The sequence below is a fragment of the Elgaria multicarinata genome, chromosome 11 (genome assembly GCF_023053635.1).
Source record: "Elgaria multicarinata webbii isolate HBS135686 ecotype San Diego chromosome 11, rElgMul1.1.pri, whole genome shotgun sequence".
Classification (NCBI taxonomy): domain Eukaryota; kingdom Metazoa; phylum Chordata; class Lepidosauria; order Squamata; family Anguidae; genus Elgaria; species Elgaria multicarinata.
In genome coordinates, this window is record NC_086181.1 from 1,437,017 (window position 1) to 1,460,364 (window position 23,348).

The 23,348-nt window shown below is 41.6% G+C and overlaps 1 protein-coding gene across 2 annotated transcripts in view; it reads right to left on the minus strand.

The window, feature by feature from the left end:
- NSF (N-ethylmaleimide sensitive factor, vesicle fusing ATPase) overlaps positions 1-23,348 on the minus strand; it is a 196,841-nt gene that overhangs the window by 32,282 nt on the left and 141,211 nt on the right. For both annotated transcript variants that reach the window (XM_063138459.1, XM_063138458.1), the window contains exons 13-17: positions 17,933-18,028; positions 16,414-16,570; positions 6,890-7,023; positions 5,742-5,808; positions 5,013-5,092 (exon numbers count right to left, since the gene is read on the minus strand). In XM_063138459.1, coding sequence (XP_062994529.1) covers positions 5,013-5,092; positions 5,742-5,808; positions 6,890-7,023; positions 16,414-16,570; positions 17,933-18,028 — 534 coding nt within the window. The remainder of the gene's footprint in view (positions 1-5,012; positions 5,093-5,741; positions 5,809-6,889; positions 7,024-16,413; positions 16,571-17,932; positions 18,029-23,348) is intronic.

A 23,348-nucleotide genomic window follows, 5' to 3' on the forward strand; every position in this document is an offset into this window, starting at 1 on the left:
TAAAAGGTTCCTCAGCTATGGAAGTTTCCTGAATCAAGGCTCTGCGCAGGCACAGAGCCCTTATGTGTCATGCACAGAGACCACAAAGAAGAATTTGGAGAATCTTTACGAGGTCAAGATTTGCTAAGCACTAGCATCAAACAAATTGAAAATTTAAATTTCTCCTCAATCAGACATTTTGAGGTCTAAGCTGAAGATTACAGGAACCCAAGTGCAGTTCAGGTCTCTGCTTGAATGATCTCCAAAGGCATCACCAAGCAATTTAATTCTGTTGCTTTTCTCCACAAACTGATTTTCCTCCTGTTTCAAATGAGTAGCCCCAGCACCTGAGCTAACCTCTTTGGCAAGGTGAGCCTGATTATACCAGGATAATGGTGGCATGTCTGAAGGAGAACAGCTTTTCCAGCTGCTGAAAGAAGAAAGGCCTAAATTTCTTAAGCATAGAGATTATTGTGATGAAAGTTGGAGTCCACCAAGGCAGTAATGCAATGTTGCCATGGAGTTTAGCCATGGTCACGGAGTTTAGCCATGGTCGCTGGAGAGATGGATTACCAAACACATGCTGAAAAATATGTTAGAGTACTATCAGGCACACTCTTCATCTGAACTGGGAAGACACTCATTAAGCTATTATATTATTAGAATTACATTATTGTCCAACTCAGGTGGACACATAATTATAAGCCCCAAATTTCCCTCAAATTTATAAACACAACTCACAAAAGCCAATCTAACTCTATGAAGGGATATGAAAAACTGGGAACTCCAGTGAACTCTCCTTGGTTGCCAAGTGGTGGGTGATTTGTGAGTAAGATGTAGCAGAAAAGTGGAATGGACCACAGCTCTGCCTCCTTCTGGATTTTCCTATCATGTGAAATATATGGTGAGTGGATTTCATGGGAAAAGCAGCAAGGAGAAGATTAAGCAACTCCCGTGCCTGCCTCTTCTCTCTTGTGAATTACATGTATCACTTCATAGTAGAGAAACACCATCCAGTTGCCAACCCTGTGTTTGCCCCCAGACACTTTAAAATCAGCCCTCAACGGTCAAATACCTAAAAGGTTGTCACACAGAGGAGGGCCAGGATCTCTTCTCGATCCTCCCAGAGTGCAGGACACGGAATAACGGGCTCAAGTTAAAGGAAGCCAGATTCCGGCTGGACATCAGGAAAAACTTCCTGACTGTGGAATCAGTTATATAGGAAGGTTGTGGGCTCTCCCACACTAGAGGCCTTCAAGAGGCAGCTGGACAACCATCTGTCAGGGATGCTTTAGGGTGGATTCCTGCATTGAGCAGGGGGTTGGACTCGATGGCCTTGTAGGCCCCTTCCAACTCTGCTATTCTTTGATTCTATGATTCTATGTCTTTAAATGTTTTTGAAATGTTTGCATTTGGGCATCTGAGATCAAAGGCTCCTTTTCCCTCATGCATGAGAAAACCTTCCAAAATAAAGTTATACCTGCCATTTTAAGTTTTATGAACTTGAGTTGTTTGATGTAATATCCAAACCCAGCTCTCTGGGTTGTTGAGGGACAAGCAACTCGGAGTTTTAACCCATTGTTTGTTTTGGAATTAAAAATGTTGTTTTAATCTAGCAACAAACAATGGGTTAAAACTCTGGGTTGCTTGTCCCTCAACAACCCAGAGAGCTGGGTTTGCATGTTGCATCAAAAAAAACCAAGAACACCCCATTTATGTTTATGAAAAGTGAATGCTGCAAGTGCGTGGGGTGGCAGCTGGGTCACTTACTCTGATGTAAACCTGGCGATTCATGGGCTAAACAATCCATGAATTGGCGTTATGTGCCAACCAAGTCAGTGTGTCATTCTCAAATACGTGGCCTTCAAGAGACTCATACCCTCTCTGAAGGAGTACAGGAGAACCTTAACATATTCTTTTGTATGGGGAATGTACTGAAGGCAAGAACTACAATCGAAACCTATCACGGTCCCCCCCCCCCCCCGCACAAAGTTACATGAAAATACAGCCTTAAGTGACCCGCTCTCCACACACTGCAGAATCTCTGAGTCCCACAGATGGACCATCATTGTATCAACACTTTGGAATATCCCAAGTAAGCCTATTCTCGTTTCTTCCCTGCCCCTCCTTGGGAAAATATGTAGGGCAAATATTGGGAAGTGTTGTTCTTAAGCAGGCCTATATAGGGAACATCCCAAAGAGTCCACTGCATTTCTCATAACACTGATCAAATTGTATGTCCAGATTAAGAAAAGAAAAAAGAGGGGGAGAACTACCACAATGGGCTTTCACCCACTGAATCCAATTGTTAGCTTTTTCAGAGGAACCAGCAGGGAACCACATGTGAAGCCTCCATGGGGTTCCCAAGTATCCAATGCCTTGTGTGACTCTGCATGTAGATGAAGCCAGCCTCGCAGGTTTGGCGAGCTGTTAGTGCTCCATTCTCAGAGAAACCCTTTTTTCTCTGGCTTGGCTCCCTGCTGAGACAGCGCTTTTCAGTCTCTCCCTCTCCTCCCCCAACAATCTCTTCTACTTGCAAAACCCAGGAAACTTGACTGAAGTAAAAGAGCAGGGGAAGGGGGGGTTGCTTCCCTTTACTTTAGAAAAAAGAACATTTAAACTATGTTCTGAATTTTCTCTGAATGGGTGAGAGATACTATCTAAAAGAAAATGACAAACAGACAAAGTGTGTTTTTCTATCATCATCTTGCATCTAGTGAAGAGGGAGAGAATTCTGATTTTTTTTCTTCACATTTGGTTTTTACAAAGCAGAAGAATCCCAAAACATCTGGGCAGTGTGAATCTCAATAATCCTAATTAATGCTGTGAGACCAACAGAGTTGCTTTTAAAAAAAAAAAACATTTTTACTCCTGTGAAAGAAGGGCAACCACACAAAAAGGAACAGGAAATCCTAGGAGATAGCTGGCATAAGCCTGCATAAAAACCATGGCGTTCACCTCAGAACATGATGCTGCAATGGAAAAGGAATGCATAACTTGTTTGTGAGCTGAATTTACAGGGCACTGGATGCAGACAAACTGCATGAATGACAGGAAAGAACAATGAGAATCATACAAACTGGCCACTGTATTCAGAAAGATGAAGGAGGCACACATGCCACAAATGCAGCTGTTTGATTCAACTGGTTTCATTTGCTTTGTGGTGTCCCATATATATACCAAAGCAACAAAGGCTGTCTGCAAACTAAAAAGGCAAAATTTCATTGCTTAGGGTCCGTTACTTTATCAAACAAAACACTGCGTGAAAACCCTCACTCAGCAGCTTTATCTTGACATTGTCATGTGGGGAGGTGCTGGTACAATTGTGCCACCGTGTGGAATAATAGACATTTAATTATTTCTCACATTAGTAACTCACCCTCTCCAGGGAATTCAGACATGTCTACATGGGGCTATCCTCTTTTTCCTCAATAGAAAAACCAGAGAGGCAGGTAAGGCTGAAAGAAAAAATGAACTGCCAAAGCCACCCAGCTAATGTAAACATGCCTGAAGCTTTTCTGTTTGGGAGTAGGGAAGCTCTCGTATAAACACCTCACCACATGAAAATGAATGGCGATTTTGGAAGGTTCTTTTAAAAAAATAGAATGAAACATCCTTCAGGAATCAGCCCTATAACTGGCAGAAGAAGAATAAACTGACCAAAATTTGCACTGGAACATTTGGGTGGATTATTGCCCTATAAACAGGACTATGTATTCTACAATTTCACAGAAGCACAGAAGAAATGCAGAATGTGGTAGTATGTGCAGAATCTAGTTTCCTGAGAATTGCAGCTTTCTCTAAGAAAAAAAAAGCCCCAAAAAACCATGCTTGAAAGTATGTGGAAACCAGAGAAATGTCTGAATACGATTTAATTGGTTGGTTTAGACCAGGGTGCGCAACTTGTGGTGCTCCAGACTATATCTCCCATCAGCCCTAGCCAGCGTAGCCTATGGTAAGAGTTTCTAGGAGCTGTAGGCCAAACCAGCTGAAGGGCCACAAGTTGCCCAACCCTGGCTTAGAGGATTCCATGTGCTTGCCTGCCCCCCACCCCCACGACTAATAAAAGCAGAATACATTGTGGAAAATAAGAGGAAGTGTTTTTTTAAAACCTGTCAAAATTGAAAACCTTGTAGCGAGCACCGACCGGCTAGAAAACCATAATCAAAATAATCAATTGGGATGCCCAATGCACAGATACCATTAAAGATTCAAAAGGGAATGATGAAGGGTTTATTCAAGGAGATGAGACTACTCTGTCCTGATTGGAAAAAAATATTGCAAATACCTGAAAAAAGATATTGAAAATGCCTTACACCAAGTTGGATTTGTTTATTTCAGACATTATGCCAAACCATGATTTACATTAAACATAGGTTAGATCCCAAACCATGGTTCAGAGATGCTCATCTGCTCAGCCCTCAAGTTCATAAATCCATTCCCACCTCCGTGGTACAGCCAACTCAGGAAGTGAATTGTCAACAGATGGCTGCTGATAATTTAGATAACACACCAAACCATAGTCAAGCTTCCTTGAGACTCCCTCTAGATTCCCATTATGTCGAATGGCAATTTCTCACTTGGAGGTTTCCAGGTCTTTCCCAGCCCGGCTACCCGAGAAGAACTGTTTTATTTGGCACCGTTAGGAATGGAACCTGTGATCTTCTACGTGGAAAGTTGATGTTCTATTATTGAGATAAAACCTTTCCCTAACTGAGATCCTTGGGTAACAAATTGAAACTGTGAATAGCAAATGAATTGATTGCCTCCCTCCCGCAACCCATGCAAAATCTTTATGCCCAAGATTGTGGGTGTTTTGGTAACACATGTTAACACACACAGAGATTCTAACCATTATGCTTTTGAAAATGCACAGGCTACCTCAACTAAAAACACAGAAACAGAAGTGGGTTTTTGTGTGTGTTTGTGTGTGTGTGTGTGGCTGAGTACTGCTCTTTTCTCCTTTTTACCCTAAATGAGTTTACAATCCAGCTTACAAATATTTTATCCTGCCTCAGGAATAGAAGACTTACATGAGGTGGTGCTTTCTTTAGCAACACCAGAAGAGCCTGTAATACCAGATTTGAGAATCGTGGCCCAATTGGAACATAATCTGAAAGGTGAAAACAACAAGACAATTCACTGAAGTTTACATAAATTGACAACAAAAATTCTATTATTATTCGGTTTCAAATTCTGGAGGTCTGGGTCAGTGCTGTCATGTGTTAACTGCCCCTTCTGGGGCTGAAGCCCACAGCATACCTGGAACTGGTTTCCTGAGGGAGGTCAGAATAGCAGGAAGATCACCTACTGGGCCTCTTTATGTTGATAGGCCAAAGCAGGTCAAGTGATACTCTTTATATACCCTATAAAGTCTTCTGTGTCAGGCTTGCTCACTGCTCTAAGGAAATAGGAGACTGGCTCTTAGGTACCTATAGAGTGCCTCACCTTCCTCCCTGGCCTCTGCGTCACCTGCATTCAACTGCATGAGAGCTGGATCTGACACTCCACTGACTCTCTCACACAACTTGAGTAACACTGCCTTTTTATTTACGTATTTATTTAAAATTATTTTTAGACAGCCTTTAAAGGTGCAATCCTTTCATGATGGCATTCATATCCAAGCTCAGCTGCTTTGGGAAGGAGAGCCCTAGAATGGAAATGAACGCTGTGGAAAGAGGCCCTGGCCCAAACAAAGCCCCATATAGATGCCATTTGACTGTATTATTCGCCACATATATCCCATCTTCCACTTTTCTCACCTAGGAGCCTTTCAATGTCATCCACCACCACACAGCTCAGCTGAGACTTGTAAGCATCATCAAAGATCTATTTTTCAAAAAGAAAAAACTCCCATCAATTTCTGTCTTTTGTGTGATACCCACAATGACTGCACTTTTATTTTAAAAAAACCAAAAACATAAAGTTGGCATAAACTGAATCTTTAGTTAAAAAGGCATAGTATTATTTTTATTTCATGTTTTTACACTTGTAAACAAGACTCAATATATTCTAAGATGGTAAAAAAAATCTTAGAACATGAGACAAATTCCAGCAGTAACAGCTTGGCAATGGTTGCTGTCCTGAACAGGCCCAGTCAAGCCTTAAGAACAGGTGTTTCAAAGTCTTTGCTAAAAACACAGAGATTAATGAATGTATTGCCAGCAATTCCTTCCTTTGGAGAGGTTATTAGAAATTTGGAATTCTTGAGAGAAAATGCTCCCAATTTTTGGAAAAAACAAGCATCTTCTTGCCAATTTGCATTAAGTAATATCAATCTACTCCCCTCCCTAAACATTCTTATGACACATTTTCCTTAAATTTGGAAGAGCATAGTATTAATTGCAGCTCAGAAGTCTCGGGGAAATGTCTGCATTCTAAAGAGGAGGGGGCAAATGCTTTTGATTTTAAAGTGACTCTTTCCCCTCCCCCACCACTCTATTCATCCAAATAGAAGACATCTCCCTCACCTTACACTCTCTGTGTGGAAGTTCCTATACGCCTCTGTCATGCTAGGTGAGTGGAGCTTCTCTACTTAAGCAAGGTAAAGTATGGTACTTGATTTCAATTTGAATCCAATTCAGGTGCTCCTTTTCTACGTAGGCAAAATATGTACAGGAGAGGGAGCATATTCCTCACACTCTTCCATCATCCTCTACACATGGAGGCAATATTTTGAAAAGGAGAGCCTCCCCTATCCATGGAGGCTCTCCACACAATCTAGAATATGTGCCCCCATATCAGCTACAACAGACACCAGTCATTGTGCTTGATTTGAATCCAGAACAGCATGGTTAGCTCGTAATATTGCAACAAACCACCAAGCACAGACAGAGCGGTGACAAAAATGACGCAGCGCCCAGTGCCACCAGACAAAAACTGGCACTGAGAAGACATCTGCAGTCTCTACCTTCTTAATTGCCTGGCACTTGGCAGTTTCTGAAAAGCCAATCATCTTATCAGGAGAGCAGATCTTGATAAATGGGAAGTTCGATTCCTCTGCAATCTTCGCAGCCAGGGCTGTCTTCCCACTGTGTGGGGGGCCTGTATGGGAAAAACATGCATCTCAAGACAAGACAGAACTGCAAATTCACCCAGGTTTGAAGAAACAAAAAGGCCTTGACTATAGCCCTTTGGCCACCTGGAATGAAAAGACACTTGGCTGAAATGTACATTCATTTCCTAGTTCTTAAAATAGTGATGGATCTTGAATGCATAGACTCCACTGTAATGCAAATCACTCCTACCTGCCTGACCAGGTGCACAATCTAGTAGTTTCAAGGGAGTGTTCCTGAAGTGGGATGCTCAGAGTAAAATAGCGATTCTCTTGGTGCATCGCGTCATCTGGAGGAGTTATTTTGGGTGGCTACGGGTCTTCCCAGACTTTTAACTTAGGCTGAACTGTTTTAATTGGTTCATTTTATTTTATCCTTGTGCTGTTTTTATATTTATTTATTTATTTATTTTATAACAATTAAATATCACTTCCCTTTTTAAAAAATCTCAGTGGTTTATAAGAAATTATAAAACAATACATAATTACAAAAGCAGAACAATGCTTAGACAAGTTACCTGAAAGATTATAGACCTGTTACACCACTGTGATCTTCATGGGAGGTCTTGCTGTTCATGCCACATCCTGAAGCAACACCGTAACGGGCCTTTTCTGTGGTGGCACCCTCCCTCTGGAATGACCTCCTCTCTGCAGTACATCAGGCACTGGCCATCATGTGCTTTTGATGATTAATAGAAACTTGTTTGCCCTGGCATATCCCAACCCTTAACTCTCCCTTTTTTTATTGTGAATATTCCGGAGAGAGAGAGGTGCCACCACAGAAAAGGCTCGTTACTGTGTTGCTGCAGGATGTGGCATGAACAGCAAGACCTCCGTGAAGTAACAGCTCTATACAGAGGAAGAAAATCTTGCAGGTAACCTGATACTAAGTTGCTTAAAGCTTTAAATGCCAATAACAATAACTTGAACCTAATGTTACTACTGATATATTATTTTATAGATTTCCTGTTTTAGCTTTTAATGATTTTTTTTTAAATGTTGTATTTTTAATGTAAGCCTCCTGGATAAGCAGGGTATATACATTCTGATAATAAAAATACATATTTAAGGACACACAGCCATGTGTCCTTCGTTAAGGCTCGACAGGGGGGGAAAGCATTGAGCTTCACCAGTTTGGGATGGTGTAAGTTTTAAGTGCTTCTGGGCCGACAACATTGTTTTCAGCCTAGTCACACTTTTTTTCTAATAGGTCTTAGAAACAGTTAAACTTAGTGTATTTTGCATACTATGAACATGTATTTTCTTTCTAATCATTGCATGTTTGACATTTCACTTCCGTATCTGATGTACTTTTTACTTTTCTTTATAAACCATTCATATCTTAAGACTTCTTGCGTGGAATGTCATTGTTTTAACAAGTTTAACAAGTTAAAAGGGGTATTCACTGTTTTCCTGCTTAAGTTTTAAAATCTATTTTCAACAGGTCTAGTAACTTCAAGAATTGGAGTTGGGAGAAATCCTCAATCTTTTTGCGAACTGGGGCACTGAGTAAAGTACCCTTGGAGAAAATTTAAACTGACCCCAACCACATAGCACTATTCCCCCTTCTAAAGAGGTCTGGACTACAGACTACTAAAGACAAAAAAGGGGGTGGTGGCAGACCATAATTATAGTTCTCATGTGCCCATTTGCTTTATGAGACAGGTGCTCCTTCAAGCTACCAAACAGAGGGACTAACAGGCCATAAAGTTGCCCAGCTGCGTCTGCCAGAAACCCAGCCTCACCACTCCTGGCAGATCCATGTTCTCAGCAACCGCTCTCTGCAGCCCTTCCCCAACCTGGTGCCCTCCAAAGGTGCTGAATTACAACTCCCATCATTGCAAGTCAGTATGTCCCATGGTCAGGAATGCTGGGACTTGTAATCTCAAACATCTTGAGAGAAGCAGGTTGTGGAACACTGTTCTATATTCTTACCAAATACAGGGACTGCCCAATACTTTTCTCTCACACACATCTCCCATATAGCAGCACAACTGATGACAAAAGGACAGTATTCATTAAAGATCAAGAACCAATCAATTTTTGGTCAATATCCGGCCCTTCAAAGAGCCAAAAAAAATCTTTCTTAAAATGTGTTTATACAAAATATATTGTTCACTCCCGACAATCCCTCCACAATACGTCATCTCATCAAAGTGACAGAGTAGAAAAGCTTTAGTTGGCTGTCTTGAACACCTTTCTGATGAGATAAGTTTGCAATCGTATACCACTTTTAGTAAACCCTAGTGAACTCAGTGGCACTGACTTCTGAGAAGACATGTACAGGATTCAAGTGTAAACCAAACTTCCCTAGCCTGGTGCTCTCCAGATGTGTTGCACTGCAACTCCCATGTCATATGTTATGGGGAAGACAAAAATCATTTTCATTATTAATTTTAAAATAATCTTTATGCATGAAAGTACTAGGTGCTAGCTCTTCCTTTGATCTCACACTGTTGAACATGTAAGAAAATTCCACTGTGTTAGTCCCCCAACACCATATATCTGATATTCAATAAATAGAAAACCTATGCCATGTGTTGAAAACTAATTTTAATGCATGAAGAAATGTCTGGATTAGGTATTCAAGATTCAGTCATTGTCACTTCATTTGGTTTACAACAGTCTATTTAAAGTGATGCAGCTCTTTTGGAGTTCCTTGATGGATTGCATATCTGAATGCTGGAAAACATCATACTTTAGAACAGATGTGAAAAGAAAATAGATCTATCCTGATTTATTTATTTTTTACATCAACTCCCAGCGTTCCTGATCACTGCCCATGCTGGTAGGTGCTTTTACGAGTTGAACTTCCAAACATCTGGAGATCTACATACTGCCTGCCCTTGCTCTAGAACAGCCTTCCCCAACCTACTGCCTGTCAGATATGATGGGTTGCAACTCTCAACATGAGAAGATGCTCTAAAAGAGAGAAATAGGTGGCCCTATGTTGTTTGTCATCAGTTTTCCACAACCCCACAGTCACCATGATTATTCTCCATCCTGTCCTCAGGATTTATCTGCTTTGGGAGAATGAGAATTTCACTTGCACTTTCTGACTCCTTAAGGAGGATGCGGTGTTAAGGCTTGTGACCCTTAACTCCCAATTCCCCTGCATTTTTGTGTTTGGTTGAAAACTCTAGAGCCTAAACATTGTTTTGTAAATCATAGGGGTTTTTTGTTTAATGATTACATATTGATCCATGAGTTAGGGATGTGAACCATTATATAGCCCACTGTGACCACTTTGCAAGAGATGTTGCAGACAATGACTTGGATGCCATTGTTAGTACAGATCCAGTGAACGTACCTTCAAGCAGCTGCTTGTCCTGTTTAATAGATACTTTTCCATTTGTACAGACTGACGATGTGGAAACGATTCTGGGAAAGGTGAGTGAGATTGACCACATGCATATTCAACCCTTGTCTTTCATGACTGATAAAGGTAGCCAAAGGTGGATTAGTCAAGTGGGTAAGGAGAGTGGAAACCTTGGAGATTAGTCTTGTTCTATTTTTGGGTTGTTCTCTTTTTTAAAAAAAACCTTCATGAACCTCACTGTGTCAAATAAATTCCAGGCAGTCTTTAATATTCCATGATTGAACAAGATGCTCAAAAGTGTGGTAACATTGCATTTCCAGGTTTTCCTAGATGAAACAGACTGACAGGGTTCACATGATCATGGTTTATTTCGTCATGTGTGTTGGAGGGATTAGCACAATTATTCTTGGCAGCGCAACTCATGATAACCTGGCCAGGATGGCTTGTTGCTGTGGGTAACAAGCCAGCCAGAACCCAAGGGCTGTTGTAGGGTTCTGAGTGGCTTATTACCCATGACCAATGATACATGAAAAAACTATTGTGGTAAGTGACAACTATTTATGACTTGCTGAACAATTGCCGTGAACATATAGATACAATAATGAACGCCAAACAGTCCAAGTGGGACAAGCTGGGCCTGTACAAGAGGGACGGGCTACACTTAAACCAAAATGGAACCAGACTGCTGGCGCTGAACATAAAAAAGGTGGCAGAGCAGCTTTTAAACTAAACCCTGGGGGAAAGCTGACAGGAGCTGGGAAGCATCCAGTTCAGGTTAAATCATCTGAAGGAGATGAATATAAAAATGTTTTCGATGTCCCAATGTAGAAGGGGAACAAATAGGCCATGAGTACAGGATAGAACATGATAGTTAATCAAAGAGGCTAAGGCCTTAGCTAGACCTAAGGTTTATCCTGGGATTGTCCCGGGGTCATCCCTGTTCATGTAAATGACACACAGGATATCCCAGGAGCAGGCAGGGATGACCCCGGGAAGATCCCGGGATAAACCTTAGGTCTAGCTAAGGCCTAAAGTGCAACAGTGAAAAAGAGACACGCCAGAGACATCTGGGGAAGGACACCGTGTATAGCTGTTTCTATGCAAATGCTAGAAGCCACTGAGCTCAAATGGGAGAATTGGAGTGTTTGGTTTCAAAGGAGAACCTGGGCATTACAGAAACCTGGTGGAATGGAGAGAACCAGTGGGATATGGTCATCCCTGGATACAAGCTTTACAGGAAGGACAGGGAAGGACTTACTGGGTGCGGTGTTGCTCTGTACATCAAAGAGGGCATTGTGTCAAGTAGACTAGAGCACCTAAACGGGGAAGACTCTTCCACAGAAGTGCTGTAGGTAACAATACAGGGCCCCAAAACTAATGTAGTGCTAGGAACATGCTATTGTTCCCCAGACCAAAATGCTCAGGGTGACCTTGAGATGGAAAACAAAATCAGGGAGGCCTCCAAATGAGGAAGTGTTGTAATAATGGGTGACTTCAATTATCCTCACATTGACCAGATAAATGCATATTCCAGTCATGGCAAAGAGGTTAAATTTCTTGATATCCTAAATGACTGTGTCCTACAACAGCTGGTCATGAAACTGACCAAAGGGGAGGTGACCCTGGACTTAATTCTAAGTGGTGTTGCCCAGGACCTAATATGAGAAGTAAATATTGTTGAACCAATCAGTGCTTTTAGATTATATATATATATATATATATATATATATATTTAAGTGGGAAACTGCCCAGGAAGTCCAACACAGTCACATTTGACTTCAAAAGAGGAAATGAGGGAACTGGTGAAAAGAGAGCTGAAAGGGGGAATCAAGAGGGTTACATCCTTGCAAAATGCGTGGAGCTTACTCAAAAGCACAATTATAGAAGCTCAACTAAAATGCATTCCACAGGTTAGAAAAGGTAGCACTAAGTCCAAGAGGTCACTATTACATCGCTAATAATATCAAGGCCAGCGATATTCTTTAAATATATCAGAAGCAGGACACCAGCTACGGAAGCAGTTGGGACTGTTGGAGGACAAAGTGCTCTGTATACGATATTCATACAAAACATTTCTTATCAAAAGAAAATATATCATATCTTACAGTAGGAAGATGTCTGCAAAGATCGGCAGCCCTTGACTTGATATTGACCAATAGGGATGACTTAGTGGATAAAGTGGCAGTTACGGGAACACAGGGGGAAAGTGACACGTCATACTTGAGTTCTTGATTACGAAGGAGACAAAAGTTGAGTGTAGGCATACACGTACTCTGGATTTTAGGAAAGCTGATTTTAATAAACTCAGAACTATAATAAGTAAGGTCCCTTGGCAAATGAGCCTAAAGAGAAAAGGAGTGCAGGATGGGTGGGAGTATTTAAAAAAGGAAATTTTAAAGGCACAGTTACAAACAATTCCAACAAGGAGAAAAGATAGAAGACAACAGAGGAAACCAATGTGGCTCCACAAAAAGCTTAGAGATGACCTGAAAACAAAAAGGGATACATATAGGAAGTGGAAGGAAGGCCAGGCTAGAAGAGTACAGACAAGTGGCGCAGAAGTGCCAAAATGGCGTCAGGAAGGCTAAAGCTCAGAATGAGCTGAGATTAGCGAGGGATGCTAAAAGCAATAAAAAGGCTTTCTTCAGATATATGAGTAGTAAAAGACAGAGGAAAGAAATGGTGGTTCAACTGCTTAATGAGGATAGCAAATTGATAACAGATGACAAAGAAAAGGTTGAAGTGCTCAATTCCTACTTTGCCTCAGTCTTCTCCCAAAAGTGGGTCTATGACCCCCCTGGAAAAAGTGAAGCAGAAGTTGAAGAGGCAGGATTGCAGTTTGAGATTGATAAACAAATGGTCAAAGAACACCTAATTTCCTTGAATGAGTTTAAATCTCCAGGGCCCGATGAACTGCATCCTAGAGTAATGAAGGAGCTAGTGGAAGAACTCTCAGAACCTTTGTCTATTATCTTTGCAAAATCATGGAAGACGGGTGAGGTGCCGGACGACTGGAGGAGGGCTAACGTCCCTATCTTCAAAAAGGGCAAAAAGGAGGAACCTGGGAACTACATACCAGTCAGTCTGACATCCATCCCTGGGAAAATTCTGGAGCAGATTATAAAGAAGTCAATCTGTAAACACCTTGAAATCAATGCGGTGATCACTAGAAGCTAACATGGATTTGTCAAGAACAAGTCCTGTCAGACAAATTTGATTTCATTTTTTGATAAGGTAACCTCCCTTGTGGACCTTGGGAATGCTGTGGACTTCATATATCTTGACTTCAGCAAAGCTTTTGACAAAGTGCTACATGATATTCTGATTAACAAACTAGCTAAAAGTGGGCTAGATGGAACAACTATTAGGTGGATTCACAGTTGGCTACAGAATCGGACTCAAAGAGTACATATCAATGGAACCTTCTCAAACTGGGGAGAGGCAATGAGTGGGGTACCACAGGGCTCAGTCCTGAGCCCAGTGCTCTTCAACATTTTTATTAATGATTTGGATGAGGAGGTGCAGGGAACGCTTATCAAATTTGCAGATGACACCAAATTGGGTGGGATAGCTAATACCCTGGAAGACAGAAACAAACTTCAAAGTGATCTTGATAGGCCGGAGTGCTGGGCTGAAAACAACAGGATGAAATTTAATAGGGATAAATGCCAAGTTCTACATCTGGGAAATAGAAACCATATGCACAGTTACAAGATGGGGAATACTTGGCTCAGCAATACTACAAACGAGAAGGATCTTGGAATTGTTGTAGACTGCAAGCTGAATATGAGCCTACAGTGCGATATGGCTGCAAGAAAGGCCAGTGCTATTTTGGGCTGTATTAACAGAAGTATAGCTTCCAAATCATGTGAAGTACTGGTTCCTCTCTATTCGGCCCTGGTTAGGCCTCATCTAGAGTATTGCGTCCAGTTCTGGGCTCCACGATTCAAGAAGGACGCAGACAAGCTGGAGCGTGTTCAGAGGAGGGCAACCAGGATGATCAGGGGTCTGGAAACAAAGCCCTATGAAGAGAGACTGAAAGAACTGGGCATGTTTAGCCTGGAGAAGAGAAGATTGAGGGGAGACATGATAGCACTCTTCAAATACTTCAAAGGTTGTCACACAGAGGAGGGCCAGGATCTCTTCTCGATCCTCCCAGACTGCAGGACATGGAATAACGGGCTCAAGTTAAAGGAAGCCAGATTCCAGCTGGACATCAGGATAAACTTCCTGACTGTTAGAGCAGTACGACAATGGAACCAGTTACCTAGGGAGGTAACCTAGAAGTAAATAATAAACAGGAATTAAAAATTAAAAATTGTTGTATTTTTACAGATGCTCATTAGAGGGAATACACAAATCAGCGTTTGTACAATATGTGGTTGCCCCTAACCGAAGATATTTATAAATTTTAGTTCTATAAAAGACATAAAACAATTCGTTTAACACGTTGATACTACATTACTGAGTTCTTCCCATTTCAAGGAAGGTTATCACCTAGTGGATGTTCAAGATCAGCTGTATGCAATTAAAGAGTTAAGAGTGATCAGTTGAAGAAACGAAACAGCTATAAATATCTGGAGTAACTGTTATCTTACACTGTTGAGAGTGACTGCAACAGACTTAAGGAAAACAATATAAATGGCACCAGCAGTTACAACTCGATTGCTATGTTGACAAATATGTATACAAAAATATTTATTACATTAAAAGAAATAAAAACATCTCACACGAATGAGTTGGACTTTTTGGTATTCATTACCGCATCTATATGTTCAGCATGTTATAAATAGTTGTCACTTACCACAATAGTTTTTTCATGTATAATTGGTACCTTTTGATTCTTTTGTTTTGATTAGTGACCCCTCTCTTTTTATAGTATTGAGTGGGACTTCTCTCCTTTTTCTAGGTTTTTGTTACCCATAGCAACAAGCCCACCTGGCTTCTCCTAGCATGATAAGCTGTGCTACCAAGGGTAATTATGCAAATACCCCTCCCAGCACACAACCAGCATGTGCGGGGGACGGACGGACGGTCCATTTTCCAGTTCCTTGTCTCTCCATGTACAGGCCTGGTTATGGGAAGGAGTCAACTTTGACTGCCATTGAGGATGACAACAGGGAAGTATGTCCCTGTTGGTTCTGCTGGACTTCTCAGCAACTTTCAAGACAATGGTATCCTTCTTGATCGCCTCATTCCTAGCCAGTTCCCATGTGTCATAAATCCTTTCTTATATTGCAGTCTTGGAGGCAGGGACTGACTTTTTAAAATCTGTGGCTCAATTCAGACTTCAAATCATGGTTTACACCGGCAGACGGGACCTTTTCCAGTCTGAGGGCCAAATTCAGTTTCGGAGAGGTTCTGGCAGGCAGGGCCGAAGACACAAGGGGTGAGGCCACAAATACAAAACAGAAATACCAGCATATTGTAGCTTATAGCTCTTACTGCCATTAACTAAGCCTTTGGGAGAGGCATTTCAACATTTTAAAATGGGGGAAATATTTCACAAAAGAAGAGAAGCCATCAAACAAATTGGTGGTTGGGGGAAAAGGGGTGGGAAGAGAGAAAGGATTTGGCCTTCTGGGGAGCAGGGGGGTGGCAGGATTAGAACCCTGGGCCTGAGGTTCCCCACCCATGGTTCACACTGATCACAGTTAAGAAACCAAGCCACGCTTTAGGCTTCTAACAGCAAAACAGGCATACTGCAGTTCAGAGATGCTTCCCTGCTTTCATTTTCTGTACTCAGCATGCATTCCTCTAACAGCCACCCCCAGTATGTCAATCCACGCATCACACCAAACCACAGTTAGCACAAACCATGTTTTGAAAACCACTTCAAACCACAGTAAAGCTTCTTTAGCCATGATTTGATGTTATATCTGAATGGAGTGCTTTCCATGAGTCCTTTCTTCCTATCAGGGTGCCTAAGACACACTCGAGATTTTCTCATCCAAGTAACAGGACTACCCAATGCTAGTTCTTAGGCCTAGCAGTTTTTCTAAGGGAATTTGTCATCTTGTCCATCCCTTGTAGAACAGATGATGCAGAAAGGAAAGCTTACCTTCCAAAAGGACACTGACCAAGGGGGTACGGTCACTGTTTTTGGCCTGCTGAACCAGAAGTTCCCCATCATCCAGCACCCGGGTGACAGGGTCACCCCATTTAATAATGCCATTCATGACGTAGCTTGCATAGTCCTCCTGATTGGTTCCAAATGCCTACAGGTTGAAGAGAAGTGGATACTAAACAACAATAGCAAAAGGAACAAGCAGCCATCAACTCCACCTGCCCCGAGACGAGAACCTTTACATATAATCCAGGTTGGATAATAAATTATGTCACCTTCTACATATCCTATTAAATAGATATTGCTCAGTGCTAATTATCTTCTTTTTGAAACACTCTGACTCCAAAATGTCAGCTTTCCTATTGTGACACTGTTAGCTCTGTGCACAGATGAAGGGCTGGTGTCAAGTAGGCATGGTTGGCCCCTGCCAAGAGCCCACATGCCAGCAGGGACCTACTGACAAGAGTCTCCTGGAGTTCCTCCTCCTCCTCACCTGTCACCTGCCTCTTTCTCTGGTCCAGACAACAGTGGGTGCTTCTTCTGACTGGAAGGAGAGGTTTCAACCTGTTTTGGATGGAATTGTACTCCCCTTGAAGGACAAAGTTTGTAGCTTGGGGGGCCATCCTGGATTCATCCCTGTCACTTGAGGATCAGATGGCCTCAGTGCACGGAGTGCCTTCTATCAGCTTTGGCTGGTGGCCCAGCTACACCCTATCTGGACAGGGATAACCTGATTTTATTTATCTACGTTATGCTAATCTCCAAGATAGATTACTGCAATGTACTCTACGTGGGGCTGACCTTGAAGACTATTCAGAAACTGCAGCGTGTACAAAATGAAGCTGCCAGATTACTAAATGGGATCAGAAGGTCTGAACATATAAGACCAATTCTGCCCCTGTATATTTCTGAGCCCAATTTGAGGGGCTGTTTTTGCCCTGTGGAGCCTTATATGTCTTGGGACTGTAATACCTGATGGGCGCTTCTCCCAACCTGAACATACCCGGACACTTTGATCGACATCTGCCCCTTCCACTGAGTGCCACCTCTAAGGGAGGCTCAGAGGGTGGTGACAGGAGGGGAGTGCCTTCTTGGTAGTGCCCCCCCAACTGTGAAAAGGGCTGTCCACTGAGGCCCAAACTGGTGCTAGGTAAAGACCACGTCTGCTCCCAGGCATTTCATGGTATAAGATGAAGCATCTATGTCTGCTGTTTTAGAACAGATCTAAAAACATTTTTATTTAAATTGTTTTTAGCTGTTTACATTGTTTTAACTTTTCTATGTTAAAATTTTTAGACTGCTTTAATAATGTTGTATTTTCTAGTTTTACGAATTGTTGTAAACCTCCCAGAGAGCTTCAGCTATGGGGAGCTATAGAAATGCAACAACAACAACAGTTAAGGTAAGTAGTAGTTGCCGATCCATTCCAGCCTGCCTCCGTTAGCTAGGGTGGGAAGCACACGGACTGGCTGTGCCGATGTCCAGCAGCAGGAATGGAAAGGGGCCCACTCACCGGCTTGATGTCATTCTCCAGAGAAGCAAAGAAGTCTCTCCTCGTCACCTGCAGGGATTCTGCCTTCTCCATATCAACTTCCACTTTGGTGCTGGCCTGATCACAATAGGAGATAGCACATTCTAAGACAGTCAGCTATAAGCATGTGTCCATAAACAGAGTTGCTATAGTCAACTAGTGGGAATGCTAGGAACCCCTGCAAGAAAGACAACTTGTTTACCTGTTCTTCGAGTGGCCATCTGTGCCCACGAGGAGCCACAATTCGGGAAGCTTCTAAAGCGGAGGACCGTTTTTGCAGGAACCCTTCCCCACTGTCCTTACATGTCCACCATGGGTTCCCACCTATTCCCTCAGTTCCTTGAGGTTGCCTAATGTGGCCTTGGATCAGAGAGAAAACATTCACACCTCGACATCAATTTCGTTATCGAGATAGACACTGAAGTGGGGACGGTGGGAGGGGGATTGTGTGGCTGCACAGATGACCATTCGAAGAACTACAGTTACAGGTAAGCAACCTGTCTTTCTTCTTCGTGGTCTCTGTGCATCACATTTATGGGGCTCTTAGCTAGCTCCCTTACCAGAGGAGGGTAGGAGTCCAGCCCGTTTATTGCAGTTTTGCTAACATACAGCCCGACCAAACTGACAGTCCTGTCCACACCATACATCCAGTCTAAAATTTCATCTCTGGAACTTTCTCCTGATGTTCATGATCGTATCTTGGCATGTCTTTCAGATATCTCAGCTTGGTTGCTTCATCGTCATTTGAAACTTAATATGGCAAAGACTGAATTTCTTGTTTTTCCTCCTAAACCTTCTCCTCATCTCTCATTCTCTCTTACTGTCAATGATGTTACACTTACTCCAGTCAAGGAAGCTTGTAGTCTTGGCTTTATATTTGACTCCTCGCTCTCCTTTATTCCTCATATTGAGGCAGTAGCTAAATCCTTTCGTTTTTTCCTGTATAACATTGCCAGGATTCGGTCATTTTTGTCTGTCTCTTCTGCCAAGACTCTTGTTCATGCATTGGTTATTTCTCGGTTGGACTATTGCGACCTTCTTCTCACTGGCCTTCCTTCTTCTCACATCAGTTCGTTGGTTTCTGTTCACCACTCTGCTGCTAAGATCATCTTCTTGGCTCGCCGCTCTGACCATGTTACTCCACTGCTGAAATCTCTTCATTGGCTTCCAATTCACTCCAGAATCCAATATAAACTTCTCCTGTTGACCTACAAAGCTTTTCACAGTCTAGCTCCTTCCTATCTTTCCTCTCTCATCTCACACTATTGCCCCGCTCGTGCTCTTCGCTCCTCTGATGCCATGTTTCTTACCTGCCCAAGGGTCTCTCCTTCCCTTGCTCGGCTTCGTCCATTTTCTTCCGCTGCCCCTTACGCCTGGAACGCTCTTCCAGAACATTTGCGAACTACAAGTTCAATCACAGTTTTTAAAGCTCAGCTAAAAACTTTTCTTTTTTCTAAAGCTTTTAAAACTTGATTTTGATCTGACTTTTATACTGTTAGTTTTACTCTGCCATGTGCCTGTTTGGTGTTTGGTCTTCCCCTTCTTATTGCTTAATTATGATTTTATTAGAATGTAAGCCTATGCGGCAGGGTTTTGCTATTTTATTGTTTTACTCTGTACAGCACCATGTACACTGATGGTGCTATATAAATAAATAAATAAATAAATAAATAAATAAATAAATAAATAATAAAAGATTTTGCCCATGTCGCAACTCGACATAGCTCTGGCAATGAGACACCACTCCTGAAAGCCTTCGATGTGGCTTTGAATTTTTTTTTTATATTATTAATTTTATTGTTTCGCAAACATACATGACATAAAAGCATGACATAGAAACATTACATCCAGCGAAAAAGAAAAAAAGAAAAAAGAAGAAGAGAAAACACACACAAAGGTTAAGGTGTATTTTTGGCTCTCTACACATCCCAAATGTGAATTATATTCTCTCCTTGTTTAATTACATTTAAGACAATAATCAAATTCTTTTCTTTCTTCTAAGTTAACCATATCTTATAAACTGAATCCACAGACAAATACATAATTTTTCTGTTTCTTGCAAAAATTCTATCAGGTTTCCATTCAGATATGAATGTAGCTGTTGATTTATCTCTCATTATCACTGTAAGTTTTGCCATCTCTGCCAACTCCAATGTCTTCAATAGGCATTCGTCCACTGTGGGCGTTGCTTCATTTTTCCACTTCTGTGCGTACATTAGTCTCACTGCCATTGTCATATATAAAAACAAAGTTCCCCCCTTCTCTTTCAGTTGATTGTCCATTAGTCCCAGTAGAAAGGCTTCTGGTTTCATTTGTATATTAGTCTTTAATATTTTTTGAATTAAGGAAAAACATTGTGGTGTGTAATGGTAGTAAAAGTTCATCCTCAAGTATCTTATAATATAAACCTGACAGTTCATCCGGTCCTGGAGATTTCCCCAACTTAATCTTTCTTATCGTCATCACCACCTCAGCTGTTGTTATAGTTATAGGTCCATTCATCATTTGTTTTTGTTCCTTTGTAATTTTTGGGAATTTTTGTTTTTCAATATATTTATCCATTAGATCTGCTGATATTTCCTGTCCTTTATACAGGTTCGAATAATATTGGTGAAGAACTCTTTGCATTGCTTTATCATCTGTTAATTCTATTCCGCTCTCTTTTATTTTTATTATTGTTTTCTTTTCTCTTAGAGCCTCGTGTGGCGCAGAGCGGGAAAGCAGCAGTTTCTACAGCGGAGAAACTTTTGCGGAGCGTTTGTTCCATTGATATTCCAAGTTAAGAACTTGTAATCCATCTTTTCCTCTGTATTAAAAAAAACAAAAGGGAAAGGGAGACAGTCTCATTCTCTACTTGTAGCACCCCTAGTGCTTCAGGCTTCTTCCAATTTTGATTGTGTCTAATCCCATTCTTTTTTGTGGGTCTCCACAAAGTGTCTTGCCTTCTGTACAGAATTCAGCTTGTATCTGCAATCCTTAAAGGTAAAGACAACCCCTTCTGGGAGTTCCCAACAGAAGTTAATCTTTTTCTGTTTCAATATAGTTGTCAGAAATGCATAGTCTTTCCTCCTGCGTAAATTTCTCACTGATATCACCTTCAGTACAATTATTTCTTTGCCTTCCATCTTCATTTTACTCCAGTAATAATAATTACTTCTTATTTTTCTTACAAAGCAAACAATAATGTCCCTTGGAACCCCTCGTTTGTGCGTATGAGTTTATTCTGTAAACACGGTCTACTTCCGCTTCCATATTATCCTCCTCAGTATCCATAAATGTTGACAAGCTTTTAATCACTTCATTTCCAAGATTACTTTCAGGTTTGGGTTAGATCAGGGACAGATCTTAAGCGTAAACAATTTTCTTTGTCCTTTAATTCCCTACGTGCCAGGAGGTCTTGTTCTTTCTCCAATTCTGCGTTCAAAACTTCTGCTTTGTTCTCCAATATAACCACTCTATCTGCAACTGCCTGGATCTCCCCTATCACTTGTTTCAAAACATTATCCATCTTAATTTCTTGCATCAATTCCTCTTTTGTTCCCCTGATCTCCTCTTTAGTTTCTTTGAGTTGCTGTTCTATCTTGGCTCCTATCTCATCCATCTTCTTACTCAGGAGATCAATGATTTTCTGTGATTGGTCAGGGGGGGGGATATTTCCTGTATCTTTCTTATGTTCTATTGGGCGTTTTTGTCTCCTGAATCAATAGAAAATCTTCTGCTCCCAGTGCCTTTCTTGGTATTCACACTTCTGATAGAAAGAAAGCCGAAAGACAGTTGCAAGCTATAAACCAACCTCATTTAGCAATGAGAATTATCCACTCTTAGTGCCTGGCATACCGGCTCCAAAAACAGCTACCCTATTTCTTTGATTCTAAGATGCACTTTTCCCCCCATATAAAATCTCTAAAAATGGGGTGCGTCTTAGAATCGCGGGTGTGTCTTAGGTTTTTTGTTGGTGGTACTGAAATTAGTGTGAGTCTTACAATCGATGGCGTCTTACAATCGAAGAAATACGGTATCAGACTTCTCTAGACGAATTCCCCTTATCTTCTGGGGAATTTTCCACCACTGGAGTTCCCTCACAGTGGCGTTTAAAGCTGTTTTTGTTTACTCCATGCAGGAGCGACATCTTCTCAGGGGGCGGAGTCCTCTTGTCAAATATGCTCTGATTGAGTTCGGGAGCTCAAGCTCTACAGTCTGGTATACCAATTTAACGGTATCCACAATCCAGGAGGAAACACTGGCAGTGGAGACACAGGCAGCCATAGCAGAGAAAAAGGTGCTGGAACGGATGAAAGTCCTTTGTGATCTGTAGAAGGCTAGAGCCCACCTGTCATCCAATATGTGTGTAAGGTCGACTCCAGGGGACAAGATGGACTTTTAAAAGATGTCGGAATTGTGATCTCTTGATTAATATATGGAAATCAGAGACTACCTTAGGTAAAAATGCTATATCTGGATGAAGCACAGCCTTGTCCTTATGAAATACTAGGTATGGTAGAACTACATGTAGTGCACAAAGTTCAGATGCTCTCCTGGCCAATGCGATGGCAACCAAAAAGGCTACTTTTAGGGATAGGAGCCTGAGAGCAATGGTAACTACAAGTTCAAACAGTTTTGATGTTGGAGTTACAGGTCTTGAGACACTGTGATCTGTCGAGGGGAGATATCTCTTCCCTCTCCCTCTAACATCAAAGTTGCCTGTAGCAGCTCCAGCCTTGGTATCGATGTGAGTTAAAAACCGTAATGGTGTATCCAGTAAGGGTGTCAATGTTGCCTGTTATGTAGGTCTTGTAGGCCTTTTTCTTTTTCTTCTGTGGGTCAGATGCAGACATGCTCCCCAGCTCTCTTAGAAATCTTTTTTGCTGTAGTGATCGACTACTGTGCCTTTAGTGCCACACGCTACCCCCCATAGCGATCAGGGACCACAAAAAACACACACAAAACAAAACCTTCAAGGAATTATTGGGACGGACTGACGATGAACAATGAATAATTAAGGATCAGAGAAAAAATCTCTGCTGAGAAAATAATCAAAGAACAGGAAGTTCCCTATGATGCAACTGGTGTGGTGATCGAAAGAGAACTGAGGGAATAGGAGGAAACCCATGGTGGACATGTCTGGTAGGATGGTGGGGAGAGTGCCTGCCAAAACAATCCTCAGCTTTAGAAGTTGCCTGAATTTTGGTGCATATGGTGCAGAGCCCATATGTGTGATGCACAGAGACCACAAAGAACAACCTAAAGAACCTCTACATCCATGTAAATAACAGTTTTCCAATAATGGCTTTCAGGCCTGAAACCTCCTGTTGCAATGCATCCATTTTATTAAATATTTAAATATTTAATTAAATATTTCTCTGCTGTTTGCTTAGCATTGGCCTCTTAATAAAACACA